General features: G+C 34.7%; 1 protein-coding gene across 1 annotated transcript in view; it reads right to left on the bottom strand.

Annotated features, from left to right (window-relative positions):
* The window catches only part of KIAA1715 (KIAA1715 ortholog), a 35,889-nt gene extending 20,395 nt beyond the window's left edge, over positions 1–15,494 (bottom strand). Inside the window, exons 1-5 of the mRNA XM_009996169.1 lie at positions 15,468–15,494; positions 14,207–14,248; positions 13,072–13,259; positions 9,915–9,973; positions 6,672–6,712 (exon numbers count right to left, since the gene is read on the bottom strand). Of these exons, the coding sequence (XP_009994471.1) occupies positions 6,672–6,712; positions 9,915–9,973; positions 13,072–13,259; positions 14,207–14,248; positions 15,468–15,494 (357 nt within the window). The remainder of the gene's footprint in view (positions 1–6,671; positions 6,713–9,914; positions 9,974–13,071; positions 13,260–14,206; positions 14,249–15,467) is intronic.
* Positions 15,495–16,352: the final 858 nt, after the last annotated feature.

Below are 16,352 nucleotides of genomic sequence, written 5' to 3' on the forward strand. Positions count from 1 at the left end.
AAATGCCACACAGTGCAGTAAGATCAAAATTAAGGGTCTAAGAGGCAAAATTAAGTATTTATTGCTTACAAAATCAAAAACCGTAAGGCAAGGTAGGAAAGAGTAAGGTTAGTGAGGTGAAGCTGCAAAGTGGGTAAGTGTTAACAGTGTCAACATCTGGCTCCCAAATCAAAATAAAAAACAGAGTCACTTAGTATCAACCAACATATAACACATGCAGTTGTCTTTATAGCCACATAGGAAAATGAGAAATAATCTTCTGAACCTTTAGGAAGAGAAAAAACAGAACACACCACCATCACTTGCTACTTCCATTATTTAACTGACTTCTTGCTAGTGTTAGATAGAATGGTAGCTATTTGTGGATATATAAGTTTTGAAAATAGTAACATTATTCTGAAATGGAAAAATTTTCACAGGATTCAGATGCCAAAGTTATTTTTCATATTATATAGTTACTGGATAATTCAACAAGTTACTCTACATATTTTGAAATTCATATATTGCTTATAATTCTAGTAAAGCTGAAACTGAACAAGAAATCAGTTTCATAACTGACTCCAAATTTCTTGAAAATGTTTAGAAATTGTCACGGTTTCTATTCACATATTCACAGTTCTCATGGTTCCACTTCTGGAATGCATTTTTCTAAAAATCAATTTAAATTTGTCTGACAATACCAAATAAGGAATCAAACAGGTCAAAGCTTGCTTACTTTTTGAACAAATTAGTATAATTACTAGAAGCAACTAAGGGCCTGTATAAAACTTCAATACTATCTCTGTGTTTGCACAGCAGAAGATACTGGCTTCTGCACTGCCACAGCAAGCTCATTTATAAATGCAAATCAACATACTGACTTCTGGATTCACCATCCTGAAGCATAACCTCAGAAAGGTTAACCAAGTGCTGAGGACTGGCTCACTAAAACAACAAATTGCTCAACACCTCCTCTCTTTCCATAACATACTCTTCTCCAAGATCCAAAACTTTTCCCACTACAACATTTTCTACTTTCTGCCAAGGGTTAACTCATAATTTATTACTATCAAGCTTAAATGATGAGTAACCAAAACCAACATGTGAAGTATCCATTACAGTGAGTAACAGCCAAATAATGTATTTTTCAAACTTATTTCATTAAATTAACCACATCTTAATAAAGGAGCATGGCCATGTATCACATTCTCTCCTATGAATAATTGCATGGATGGCCCCCTTTCCAACTGGCAACCAAACAGAATTCCAATGGCAACAACAACAGTTAGCCCATATTGAAAAGTAATAAGTAGTGTATTTTAAGCTTCTTGTAAATGAGATTTAGCAACTGAAAGTTTTGGCATGGTACAAACTACTTTTTTGGTCATAATACCGTGCAAGTTCTTAAATTGTATTTGTATGTCAAATGAAATGATGGAGAGGTATTTCTTTATGTTCACACAGGACCACAAGATTCATTTCAGTCTACCATTATGACACACAAGTAAACATGGCTAAAGTTTCTTTAAAATACAAAAAAAAATTTAAGCCACAACAATACAGTGTACTCTGGATAGATCCATGCAAACAGGAAGCCAATATAACTGTTTTGTGTAAACATTGCATGAAAAAATACCTTATTTGATCATTCACCAGTAAATATGGGGTTAAACCACATTTTGAGCTTCCAATTGCACTTCTGCAGTAGTCTAGCATATATTGGGTAGGCAAGACTGGGTTTATACTACAATCAAGTCCTGTTGGAGTTTTTCTCATGTACTGAAGGTTATCAAAATATCTACAGCTTTCTATGCCTGGAATTGCATATTCCAGGCATAAAGTTCATTAAACAGTAGTTTTTTAAATACAAAATGTATTTGCTGGTTTGGTTTTTTTTCTAATATTAACAGAACTCCAAGGCAGCCTTGAAATCAGACTCCTCTATTTTTTCTTGGAAAATTATACACATTAACTTTCTAAACTCTTACCTGAAATGGCTAGGAAGTCTAAGTCTAATATAAAACTCAGCCTCCCGTAACAGAATAGCTAAGCAAACTTCAGCAAAGTTTATTCTAACATTAGTGAAGTAATTACTGTACTATCTTCACAACTCTGTCCTCAGGCTAAGAATTATCCCATCTTTAAGACTGCTGCTCCAGGTAAAGTCTCCACTAATTCCTACTTGTAACAGCTTAATACATGTCCTGTGCCCTTGCTTTAATATGCTCAGCCCTCTGAACTTGCTCACATTCAGACCTAAGGGCTAACATTCTCATTAACTGAGAATGCTATGGCCAAAATTACAGCCACATAATCACGAACATAACCAGAATATTCCATATGATCAAGGGGGAAAAAACTGTATCTTGAAGTAGTGCCTTAGTTATAGCTAATGAACTTAATCCCTACACCCAATCCATAAAGAAACACTGAACATGTTTTAAAGCATTCACCGGGAAAAAAGTAGTGCAGAGTCAGTTCTGTGGAAAATAAGTATTACACAAACTTTGAGTCAAAGTGCAGAATAGACAATATTAATGGGCATTTCCAGATATCTATGATAGTCAAGTATTTTATCCACATTAATATCCAAGTGATTATGCCACCAAAAACTGAAGTCTTTTGAACAGAACTGAAGATCTACTGAGCAGCTCATTGCACAGACACCAGGACACTGTATCTAGTAGATGAGGAGATTACTCCACTATAGGTACACTTCTGAATATAATTAATGTCACCGGGGAAAGGGTGGACCATATGCCTGTTCAAGACAAGTAAGTAAAATTTTTCAAAAGTATGTCTTCAATATAATATTTCCCCAGCAATCAGGCAGGTGAGCTACAATGAAGTGAAAAAATCATAGCTGTTGTGGCAGGCTGACAGTGCCTAGACAACAATTTGCATTACAAGAAAAAGGAAATACATAATTTACTTATCCCAGATACTTCAAGGATCACAATGTAAATATGTTAGTAGCTAATCTATTTGCAAACTCAGCAACAAATCAAAATCCAACAGGTAGTATATCCTCTCCCATCCCCCTTCTCATTATTTTACTTGCTAAAGGTTTTTTTGTTTTACTAAAAAGTAGGTGTTGCTACAGTTATTGATAGACACAGATATTTCTAAATAAATTAATCCAAAACAAAATCAAACCTGAGTATTATCAAAACAAAAATATTACAGAACGCAATTTTATGAGTGTTTTTATCTACAATGCAAACTATAGTCTGTCCCATTACCTCCATCCACTTTCAGCTCACTGCAACATGCTAGGTTTCACGTATGATGACCTAATTTTGATGCTTAATTGAATACCTTTAAATTACGATGAAACTCCAGAGCCAATCTTCTGAGTAAAAAATACCAACACAGCACTGATTCGAGGTTGCAATAAGTCTTCTGTTTCTGGTTCTTTGCTAGGAACCAGGCATCCACAAGATCAGGAGGTAATCATGGACTTTGTTCCCCTCAGATTGAAAAATAGCTGAGTTACAGATTATTGGACTTCCCAGAACCCTTCTACTAGCCCTATTTAGAAATCTGTCTGTAGCGATTAAAGCTTGACATGCACATATAACTAATGGCAATTTCTATTTCCAGGTTTAAACTCTCTACAGTTACAAAATAACTTATCTATTTTTCACAAAGTATTTGTGAATAACTATTGCCTGCTCTACTACCTTGTGCTTTTTTTTTGCAAATGCAAAATACACATTTACATCTTGTTTCAACAGCATCAATTCCCAAAGTAAAGCACTCTCCACTTTATAAACCAGGTTTTTCCTGACTAATCTTTTATTCAATGTCTTCTCTCTGTGAGTGCTTCTCACACAAAAATACAGCATTACTAGTTCTTCTAAAATAAATATGAAGATTTTCATTATTACATAAAAATAAATGTATTTTACTGAAATGAAAGCTTTACATTTAGAACTCCAGAAGCTGTTCTGCTCTCCATTGTGCAGGGGGAGGTATAAGTTGGACATTCAGAAGAAATTCTTCAACCAGAGGGTGGTGGAGAACTGGAACAGGTTCCCCAGGGAAGCAGTAATGGCACCAAGCCTGACAATTCAAGAAACATTTGGACAACACCCTCAGGGACATGATGTGAACTTTGCAGTTGTCCTGATCTGGGGCGGGAGCTGGACTTGCTGTTCCAGGCTGTCCGCGAAGGTGGTTGAGCCACCATCCCTGGCGACATCTAAAAAGACAGACATGGTGCCAGGGGATAGGGTTTAGCAGTGGATGCGGCAGTCAGCGTAGCGGTTGGACTTGATGATCTTGAAGGTCTTTTCCAACCAGAATGATACTGTGATAGTGCTTTTTCTGTTCCAAGACCTTTCTCTCCAAAGCTACAGAACTGCTATGTAAATTGGAGAGTAACTAATTTCATCTAAGCAGTTTCCATAAAATAAAATTGAAAACATATCTGGCATACTATTTATTTCATTCTCAGAAAAATGCAAGCCTCTCCAATCTTTTTTTGTCACCTCTCCAACCAAAGGACTCTTCTATTTAATAGATTTTTAACAAAGATTAACAGATACAGATATTAACAAAACTCTTTATCAAAGAACAATGACATAATTTGGTTGCAGGTTATAATTTTTACATCTATATTTTTAAAGTTATTAACCCCTGTAAAGGCTGTTTAATACCAGACTACTATATGACTACTTTTTAGTAACTTTGTTGTGGGTTTTCTATTAATTTGCTACCATGGCAAAATCCAGAAGGCATAAGGTGAACACTATGGGAAACTTTTTAACAATAAAGTCTCATAATCCGACTACTAGGGTTTTCTGGGAGGCAAGGGGCTGTTGTGTTTGGTTTTGCATTGGTTGGGGGTTTTTTTGTGCTTTAGTAGTAGCAGTTTTAAAGTTTTGCCTTTCAAGGCAGGAGATTAAGACAACAACAGAGCAGAGAACTTCCCTGTGGAATGAATAAGTACAGACAGCTTTCAGTGTTACAAGCCTTGCAAAGAGTAAATGTTATCCAAGACTCAGACTCTTCTCCATCCTAAATTTGTGTTACTGAAATTAAGTGTTAATCCAGTTGAAACAAATACCTGGCATACACCAGTTCTATGTTGTTAACCATACAGCTCACAAAACAGATACCCTCAAGACAACTGATGGAATTTTTATATATATAAGCAGATACATTTTTAGAGGAAATAATGTAATGGAGGAAATATATAGTACAAAACATATGGAGAAGAACGGGAAAAGAAGTTCTTTTCCAACCAGAATGATACTGTGATAGTGCTTTTTCTGTTCCAAGACCTTTCTCTCCAAAGCTACAGAACTGCTATGTAAATTGGAGAGTAACTAATTTCATCTAAGCAGTTTCCATAAAATAAAATTGAAAACATATCTGGCATACTATTTATTTCATTCTCAGAAAAATGCAAGCCTCTCCAATCTTTTTTTGTCACCTCTCCAACCAAAGGACTCTTCTATTTAATAGATTTTTAACAAAGATTAACAGATACAGATATTAACAAAACTCTTTATCAAAGAACAATGACATAATTTGGTTGCAGGTTATAATTTTTACATCTATATTTTTAAAGTTATTAACCCCTGTAAAGGCTGTTTAATACCAGACTACTATATGACTACTTTTTAGTAACTTTGTTGTGGGTTTTCTATTAATTTGCTACCATGGCAAAATCCAGAAGGCATAAGGTGAACACTTTGGGAAACTTTTTAACAATAAAGTCTCATAATCCGACTACTAGGGTTTTCTGGGAGGCAAGGGGCTGTTGTGTTTGGTTTTGCATTGGTTGGGGGTTTTTTTGTGCTTTAGTAGTAGCAGTTTTAAAGTTTTGCCTTTCAAGGCAGGAGATTAAGACAACAACAGAGCAGAGAACTTCCCTGTGGAATGAATAAGTACAGACAGCTTTCAGTGTTACAAGCCTTGCAAAGAGTAAATGTTATCCAAGACTCAGACTCTTCTCCATCCTAAATTTGTGTTACTGAAATTAAGTGTTAATCCAGTTGAAACAAATACCTGGCATACACCAGTTCTATGTTGTTAACCATACAGCTCACAAAACAGATACCCTCAAGACAACTGATGGAATTTTTATATATATAAGCAGATACATTTTTAGAGGAAATAATGTAATGGAGGAAATATATAGTACAAAACATATGGAGAAGAACGGGAAAAGAAGTGGTAATGCATTTAAGATACAATCTGTTACTTGATGAAGAAGTGAAACAAGATGAAAGCCCTTTTTTGTAGTTATGAACAAGACATTAAGTGACAGAGTAACTATAATAGTTGCACTCTATGTTCTTAAATCACTGCAATATCTAACACATTTTTGTAATCCTATAGTAGAAGTAGTCATCAGCAATGGTTACATTAAAGCACACATTTTTCATTTCCAAAAATAAGAGAATCACTTCACATAGATCTAGCAACACTAAAACAGTAGGTTTAAGTTAAACTACAAGCAGCCAACTTATTCTCAGATGCAAACACTCCTTTTTAATTTTGGGGTAAGGAAAACCTTGTGGTACTAGACAATGTGCGAAAACAGAGGAATGGCAATAGTTTCACCTCCTCCCCCTCTGCTCTTCCTCTATATATTACAACCAAATGCAACTTGTACAGATGCAAAAACACTTTAGTGTTTCTAGAGTAGACCATAAGAACCAGTTTATATTTTTACTTACTATTTTTTTCTTTTGAGACTTTAAATCTTCCAGTGCATCATCTAAAAGAAGGACATCATCATTAGCTCTCAAATATAAACAAGAGACAATTTCAGCACATTCTAAACATTGACTTTGCCCTAAGAGATAAGGAAACTCTATGCATTGACCACTACCAATCCTACAACATTAGTAAAGTTTGCATAAAATAAATAATGTTTTTTGCAAAAAGAATTTTAAATCCCAAAACTGCTTGTAAATTATAACTCACTGTTATCACTTTACAGTTACAACTATTAAGAAGTTTTATGTACCATTTACTCCTTAAGAAAACCAAGTCTAGCCAGTGCCTGCTCTGACCTACATTAAAACTGGTACAACAATGAACCAAACACGCTTAATCTCTTGAGTCAAACTACAGAAAAAAAACTTGAGGTCTCAGTATTAATATATCTGTTTGAGCACTAGATTTACTTGGCTTCAGTATTTTATGTAAGCTTCTTAACACATACTAGTAACAAATGCCAGGTCAGTTCTGAACCTTAAATCTCAACCTCTTTCACCCTTTCAATACTTTCAGAGTACAGCAAAGCTCCCAGTTTTGTAAGAAAAGCTACCAGAAGGTCATTTTACTACTCAATATTAAGAGACTGTTACAACTAGTAGACACAGCACCTAACCTCTCTAAAAGGAAGAGAAAGAAGAAAGGTTAAATGCACATGGGATTTTTCTTTAAGTCAAGCCTTGCAGCTTGGCACTCATGGAAAACTCCCTGTAATAAATCATCATCCAATATACAAGATCATCTCTCAATAAATAATTTTCTACTACCTCCTTCAAAGCAAGAAGAGTTTAACAAAAAACTTACAACTTTTTTCTCTTCTCAGCTCTACAGGATACCAGCTCTTCACTTTATGTAAGATATATTTCAGCTTTTTTTTTAAAAAAAAAAAGCTTCATAAAACTACAAGAAGCAAAACCAAAACCTAACAAGCTAAATACATACTTTTTTGTATATTTATACATATGTATTCTATACCTACTTTTAAACATTACCTCAGGAACACTACTGTTGCTTGAAATTAAGAGAATGCATAATTGCTTGAGCTTTTCCAGAAGGTAGAAACTCATAGTATAAACCACTTCACTAAATGTACACAATACTAAAACCTGGCACATACATATTTGAAAGCTTATGCAATGAAAGACTAACTAAAACAACCAACAATCCTTTATTAGTTAAGACATATAGAAAATAGAACAATAATGCATTTAGCACTGGGCTGGACCACAGAAGTTGGACAATTCCAGGAATTGTGCATCTTCAAATTAATAAGGTATTTAATAAAATTTTACACTTACATTAGAACACAGCCTCTCATGCAAACTAACACCTTGAAACACTGCAATGCAGCATGGTACCACACAGGTGAATAAAACAATGAAAGCACAATATGGTCAGCTAACAGTTACTTAAGAAAAAAGCTGCTTTGGATACAGAAATACCTAGAACATCTCCAAACGTAGCCTCCCACAAAGCAATGAAATTTACAGTTTAAAGTAAGGGCATTTGTTTCTGATCACCTTACCTCCTCCGTTCAACAAGAACCTCATTAAGCACTTGACCCCTTCAAACCTGGCCAAATAGCAACTGCTGCAAACACTCTCTAGAAACCAATATATCTCATCTCAATGAAACCTACAGAAAAAAAGAACTTCCACTAGAGAACCCAATACCTGCAAGACATCTCATTTATTTTTTCCACACTTTGGGACAGATCAGCCTAAATCTCCTGCAACAGCTGTTTGACTGACCAGTCTTAAAAAACGAAATTCCATAACCTCTCCACATCACTAGTGATGTGTCCTTGTGTCTCATTAGGAATTTTCCTCAGTCAGTGCATGATTCCAGCAACTGGCGCATGCTGGTTATCCAGTAGAGAGCTTTATAGCATTAAATTATCATCTCCAATGACTCAATCTCATAATTTATCCCAGAATAAAAGGCTGCCTTTGAGTCACTTAGTTGCCAGTTTGCTCTCTCAGGTACATTTTCTCCTGCTTTACACTGCTCTAACTCTTGCACTGCATATTTGATTTCTCTTTTCCAAATACAGGACTTGCATCTTTTAACTAAAACATTCCATTTTTACCCAATCTCTGGAACAATGCATAAATAATTCTTTTTGGCATGCTCTAACATCTACTAAAACCCTTTATACACAGGTTCAACAGAAGCACTAGTCTTGCAAAAACAGTAATAAAGACATTTAAGCAAACTAGAAAAACATACTTTTTTTTTCTTATCCAGTCATGAAATGCAAATGCATATACAACTTAGAAATGAATCACACTGCACCACAGAATATATGGACAATTTTATTTCTACATAAAAATGTATGTCCTATGCTTGCATATCAAATACAAACATTAAGTTTAAGAAAAATTCCAAAAGTGATGTTTAACTTGTAAGCTGTCACAAATTAAATACATCACGTTGCTCTGCAAGTCATAAAACACAGTGCAACATTTAGGTTTCCCTGTATTATTGCTCACATCACCATGAGATATTGTTACAGGCTGGACTGCTTTCAAAGAAAGTCTCAAATTAATTCTAAACGGCTGCAGACAAGTGCCACAGATGCAGTTTTTAAATTTTGCATTAGAATGAATCTATATGCTCTTTAACAAGTTTTTATGTACATTTTTAAACCTCCATTATTTTTTTGTTACATGACTTCAAATTTTTCTTAACTCTCAAACAGCACAAAAACACCTGCTTATCCCTTTTCCACTCAGGAAAACATAAGCATGCTTTGGAGAACTTGTAAAGGAAAAGCTATCTTTACAAATAAACATATCTGCTATAAATCTCTGATACATAAAGATAAGAGATTAAGACTGCTGGAATACTTGCATAATCCGAGTATTAAAGAAACTACTATTATTGTTTATATTTCCTTTCCCTCACTCTTACTTCTACACTACATTTTATTCCATTACACTTCAAAGCATGCAAAGACAGGAGGAAGTTAACACTATTTTGTAAGCAAAGTGAAAGACAAAGCAGTTTCCTTCCTGTTATTTCAAGAATTGTATGGTAAAAACAACAGTTTAGCTAATGCTACCCATTTCAGCATCAATTAAAAGGCTACTCTTCCAAAATACTAACATTTTATACAAAATATTTACATTTTCATAGCAAGCATAATTCCCAACTAGTTCCATATTCTTAAAAAAAAAAAAAGCTGAAAAAATACTTACTATTCCTCTCTGTCCTTTTGGAAAAGAAAAAAATGAGCAGTGTTCTTATGCACCAGATTCTTTAAAACAGAAGGAATATATTAATTAGAATATATTATAGTAAACATTTCTGAAGTAATTTAGCAAACAGAAGACTTACCAGATGAGATTTAACTTAGCAAACACAAAGAACAGAAAACTTCAAACAATATTTATAAAGAAAACTAAAAATTAGTATCTTGTTAACAAGACATCAACATTGATCTAAATAAAATCCTCCTGCCTATTACAATAGGTAGAAATGCTAAGTAAGCAGCAGCAAGCAACATCATCACTTGCTAAAATGTTCAGAGGGAACTTTTTTAAATCAAGGTATGTGCAGCTAGCTGAAAATTACTTAGTCATCACTTCTTACCTGATAGATTTATGATGCATGCTATTCAGAAAACCAAGTTTACCAGCTAAGACCCAAAATTAAGACCCAAGAGATTTCTGGGAAGGATTCAATACCAAGGAAAAGCATGAGCTACAGCTATTGTACAACTGCTCTCCCTACTAGAGTTAGCTGACCTGACTCCTGGCAATTTTCAAGAGCTCTGAGCCACCAGTATCCACTCAGTTTCCAAAGGGTTTCAGCTGACTTAGCTCAAACAATGGAGCAGTTTATCTGCACTCAAGATAAACTGATCTATATCCATTTTACATTTGAAAGGTCTCTCGACAATCATTAGGACTTCATTTGTTTTAAAGCTTAGAATTGCTAATAATTAGTAAGTTGATGTTTTTCCAAGCAAGTTATTCAGCCTAAGGCAAGTAGCAAATCTCATACTTCAAGCCCTTCCAAGCATCTTCTCCAAAACCTCCCTAGTGCCAAGCACTATACAATAAAGCCTAAAGTAGCAATGCTTCACTTATTAAAAAAATTCTTAAAGGCTAGAAATGTTCTCTTAATAACAGCTAGCATAAGGAAGCAGGCAAAAGGCTGTGAGATTTCAAGTACAGTTTCATCTTCATTCATAACAACATCTTTGGCATTTATATAAAGGCTGCCCAGTTCAAAATGCATTCAAATATTAATAACACAACCTGATTTAGGTAAGACAAGGCAACTGGAATTACTTTTGAGTAACCTATCCAAGGTCAGAGAAACGGAGAAAGAACTCTTAACACTATTCCACACTCAAAGGTGTGCTGTAATAACTGCTCTAAGGATGGCTTTGCCCACTTACGCAATGCAATAGGTGCCTCTTCAAAGAGTATCACAGTAAATAAATGTTTTACAGGGTTTGAATTGCCTTAAAGACTATGTTACAGAGGTAAAAGCATTGTTTCTTTTTTCTGTATGCATAATAAACAGTATTCAACCTAAAGCTGTATTCCAAGCTAACAGATACATGGTAGGACTTCATGAAATAAAAAAGCATTTCATCTCTAAAAAATTTGAGGCGAAACTTTACTAACAGACCACTTAGGACCAATTTTAGAAAATAAAAACATAATTCTCAAAACATCTAAACATGCAAGATGAAACAATCTAATTCAAATTAAAATCATTTCAAGAAAAGCATCCTTCTAACATGCTAACACATTTCTTAAACTTTTCAGATATTTCAAAATATATTTAAAACTAATGATGTTATATATTCTTAGAACATAACTCACTACCAGCATCCGTAACTGCCCAAGACCCTGAGGGAATGACCTAAGGCAGAAAAAAGTTGGTGACTGACTGCAAGCCAGAAAAGGCAGACATATTCCAGTTTGATTAGGGCTGAAAAATCTCTAGAGCTATTACTGGGTGGCACCAGGCATTCAGCACGGAGTCACCTCTTGACCGAGAACAAAGACAAGTTGGCAGTTGCTTGCCATTCATATCTGCCAAAAAAAGCTGAAGGGGAATAGCTTAAGAGAAAAATCAGATAAACAGTTGCATGTCATAAGAGAACAGTGTAATTCTAAATGTTAGTAAGCTGATGCCTATTTCAAAATTTTATAGAAAATCACCAAAACAAATCATACTGGTGCCAAAGATTAACCTGAGCTTTAATTTCTATGTTAATCCTTTCCAGTGAAGATACTGCTGCCCTTGTATCTTCTCCACAGGATTTCATAATAGCAGCATATTACTACATTATGCATAACACAGTATGATGTAAAAAAGCATCTTCAAGTATTTTCTTGCATGCAATGTTGTGCTGACCCACCATAATTGAACTTAAATATTTACATTTGACTTTTGCTTTCAAGTCTAAAACTAGGACACTGGTAAGCCATGTTTTCTCACAAAGATGCTGTACAAATACGGACAGTATTTATTATGTTCATTTCATCAAATTAAGTAAATGCACTGTGCTCCCCATCAGTAGGAAAGAAGTTCAGTAGGCTGCTTCTCTTCCTTGATGATCTGGGGGAAGGGCAGGCAAGCAAGTCACTGTTTAGTGAATTGACAGACCATTTTTTTATTTTTAGAAATGTAGTTTTCTTAGAAAACAAAAGCCATTCTTGAGGATGAGCAGCCAGTCAGCTCAGTGGAACAAAGAAGTAGACAATACTGTCTTCGTATTCACATCAAAAGATGTTAGGATTTTTTCTGGATGAAGAAAGCAGTCAATGATCTTCCAGAAAAACAGCTAATAGTGTGATAAGTGTCCTCAATACACTTAGACTGATGACCTTAAATCTCTCTTCTATGTTTACAGTCACCTAATATGTAAAAGTAAGTTTCTCCATTTATTCTTGTATTTTTTCCCAGTTTTATATGCTGCATTTTACATACAGGCAACATCTTAGGTCACTTTCATATAGTAGTGTTACTTCTCCAAACAGCAGTAGAAATAAAACCCAATATACTCTTCTGCTCATATCACATTACCTTGAAGCTGTTCTGATACAGATCTCTCTCTAGCCCTAATATAATTTTGATAAGCCAAGTAACTTTAGATGCTAACATCTTCTGATGGTGAGACTTAGTTCTACACTAAACCTAGACCCATGAGACGTTTCCCTCTAAGACAGTGTATGCCTAACTACTTGGATTTATTTTAAAAGAAAAAAATTCTGCAACTTTTGACAAGTCAAGGATTGTCAAAAACAAACCCAAACCCCTACTGAGATGTATTTTCCACCTCCTTTTATCAAAAAGACAGCAGTTAGGAAAAAGAAAGACATATTCACTTACATTAATGGAAATGCAAAAAATGGAAGTGTCATAGTCAGCCTTGCTGTCCATTCATCAGGAAGACACCACAAATATACAATTAAGCAGGTGATAAGGTAAAGAAGCGAAGAGTAGAGAAGCAGCCTTCCAACCCATAGTTTCTGTAGCCTCTGATTTTTTTCTCTAAATTCTTCTAATGTCTGTATTTCCTGTGAATAAATACGATTCAATTTTATTAGTGAAACTAGTTGGTGGTTTCACTAAGCTGCCTTTAAGTGTTTGCTAAAATCAACCATATCAATTTGATATTTGATTAGAAAAGTCAAGCAGTTTTTTGATAACTTACCATATTTACCCAAAGATAACTTTTATAGCATAAATATATTACACTATTAAGGTTATGATACGGGCCACTTGCCCTGTATTAGCAGTAACACATCACTGTTGGGAAGAAATACTACAAATCAGCACTTTTTCCTATTTGTAATGTGTTAGTGTATTTGGGACAAGTGGAAAACGCTAATATCTTATGAATGTCAGTCTTTGCCACCACGTAACTCACTACCAACCATACTTCTCATCATAGAACTTTCATCAGACACCTGTGGAAATTCAAATGCTTCTAACATCTTTAGTCATTTCACACATTTTCATTCCAGTACTTTCCTCACACTGAGTAAAATTCTGAACATCTGAATTACACTTTTGGCATATTAATAAGTGATCAAGCAATGTTCTATGTTACTAATTTGACTGCATTTCAAGTGACAACAGGAGTACTCACACTTTCATTAAAAGGAAAACAAAAAATATCAAAAACATATTTCAAAACAGTTAATTTCCCCACAGAATACAGGCAGCTGTCACAAATTCTAGCTAAACAGATATTCTGCACCAACTTTCCTTACTACCACTACAGTTACAACTCTTCTTACACTCTAAACCATACAAAGCTTTTCTAAAGGGTCTGATGAATGGAACTTCACATTAGCGATATTTTCCATTACATGGGAGTTTAACCATTAGTTATAATTAAATCATGTAATCAAGCCAACTTCACATTCATTCCCATTTCAGGCTCTCTAAATAAATATTTAAGGTGTAGTTTTTCACTGTTATATGAAAACACCAAAAACACTAAAAAGCAAATACCCACCTTATCAATTTTTTCTAATACTTCTACAGTGGAAGGCTTTGCCTGTTTACAAGAAAAAGAACAAAGATGCTAATCACACTAAAATAAAATCAATATTTTGAGGATTACTGTACATTAACAGTTTTCAAACAAAAAGAAATTCATAATGGATTAATATAATGTATATTTTACATCAAGGCAGGAAATGTTCCTACTTAGTAGTAAGAAAACTGCAATGAATCACTATTTTACAGTTGATATTACTATTAAGGCTCTTCTACACCACAAAAGATGAAAACTTATGTCTGCAGTAATGGATGTGTGGGTGGGACGGAAAACAAGGAGAGAACTGATTAGTGGAAGTAACTGACAAAACAAAGATAATGTATACAGGAAGCACTAACCTAAGAGAACTTCAAGTTTTTCTTATTACTCATTCCATGCAAAAACACATGCTCTAAACAAACCATAAGCAACTGCAAGTAAATGTTATCTCCAGTAAAATTCCCCTTAGGAGCAACTTGGAATCTACCTTCTAGGAATCTTTCCTAATTTCTGAGAAGTGTAAGACCACTATCTTCCTGCACACTTCAGGTCACAAATTCAAAAACCACAGGCTACACTATATCACCTCAAAAGTGAGTTCCTTTCTCTTACAGCAAACTGGCATTTCACCTAAACTTCTGTCTTTAAAGGACTTTTGTACAGAAGGTTCTGAATCAACTGATAATACGCAAAGGCAAACCTAGACTAAAAAAAAAACTCACACCAGTCAGGAAAGTATTCAAAAACTTCATGTTTCTTCCTTCAAGTTTAGTAAACCATTCAGTAACATACAAGCCAATAAAAAGTTAGGGAGAAAGACTTGTATATACATAAGTAGCTACCAAACTATTTGTTATCACAGACACAGAAAGATACTCTGTATCCATTTTTACCTAAAATAGCCACCAGTCTTCAAGTCACAGACACTGTTGTATCTATACCAGATGTAGCACAACAAAACAATTTATATTTACAGAAATAGTTAAAACTATGCTTTTCTAAGTTAATCAAACCATTGCCAGGCATGGTACTGCAAAGGAAATAAAGGATTCACAGTTTAGGACAGAGAACATTTTTGGTCATTATGTCTCACTACTGGACTTATGAGTGACAGATTAATAGGAAAAGTTTAGCACTAACATTAACCAGCATTAACAAATAGACATTAGGAGACATGTCCTGTTTATTCCCATCTTCTAGACTGAAGATTCTTGGATTGTTAAATGATTTTACTCACCCTCCATCTTGAAATTAATCCACCCATCTTCTCTTTTGAACAGATGTTGGCAGTTATCAATCTTCTACAAGAAACCACAGCTAGAAGTGAAGCATTAAGCACTTAGGAGCTATCTAATACCATAGTCCAAGACTCATTAATTTATACTAATACCTACAGAAATCAAAATATCACAAAGTCATTGCCTAGCTATCTACCTCTATTATTTTAAAATCCAGTCTTCTGTTTCACAGGCCATCTTGTATGTCAGCCTTGACATGGCCTAACTTATTTTTATTTTTACTTTGGAAATACTTAACCAGAGGGGAGTCCTCAAAACTAGAGGCATAAAATAATTCCTAAAAAAGCCACCAAAATCCTCCAGCAGAAAAACAATTTTACAAACTTACTCTTAAGCAGGATTAGTTAAGGAACTGATTTCAAATTATTTCCTCTGCTGCTCCTAAGTCTAACTCTCAATGGTCCTTTTCAGCTGTCACTCCAGGCACCCAGCATAAATATCCTACTATTCATGAGAAAGTTCATCTCCAATAAATCTACTTCCTTTTCATGCTCTCATCAACAAGAATGTATTAGACAGCACTACTGTTTTTCTCTCGGATGATCAGTTTAAATCTAAGTCATCAGTTTCAAAGAGATTTCACTTGTCCTAGGAAAGCAGTACATTAGTAGGTGCTTCCTGCACACACCACACAGTTCAGTCACCAGCATGCCAAATGGCCCTAAAGCAATTCCAAAGGTGTAAAAATAGCACACCCTACAAAAACCTGAAACTCACGAGCAACACTAATTTGATTATCTGAAACAAAAGTGTAGCAACTTTCCATGAACAGGCAGTTGCAATCCATTGACTTTGAACCTTAGGATAGCAGAATTTCTCTCCAG

The sequence above is a fragment of the Chaetura pelagica genome, unplaced genomic scaffold (assembly GCF_000747805.2).
Source record: "Chaetura pelagica isolate M959 unplaced genomic scaffold, ChaPel_1.0 scaffold3, whole genome shotgun sequence".
NCBI lineage: Eukaryota > Metazoa > Chordata > Aves > Apodiformes > Apodidae > Chaetura > Chaetura pelagica.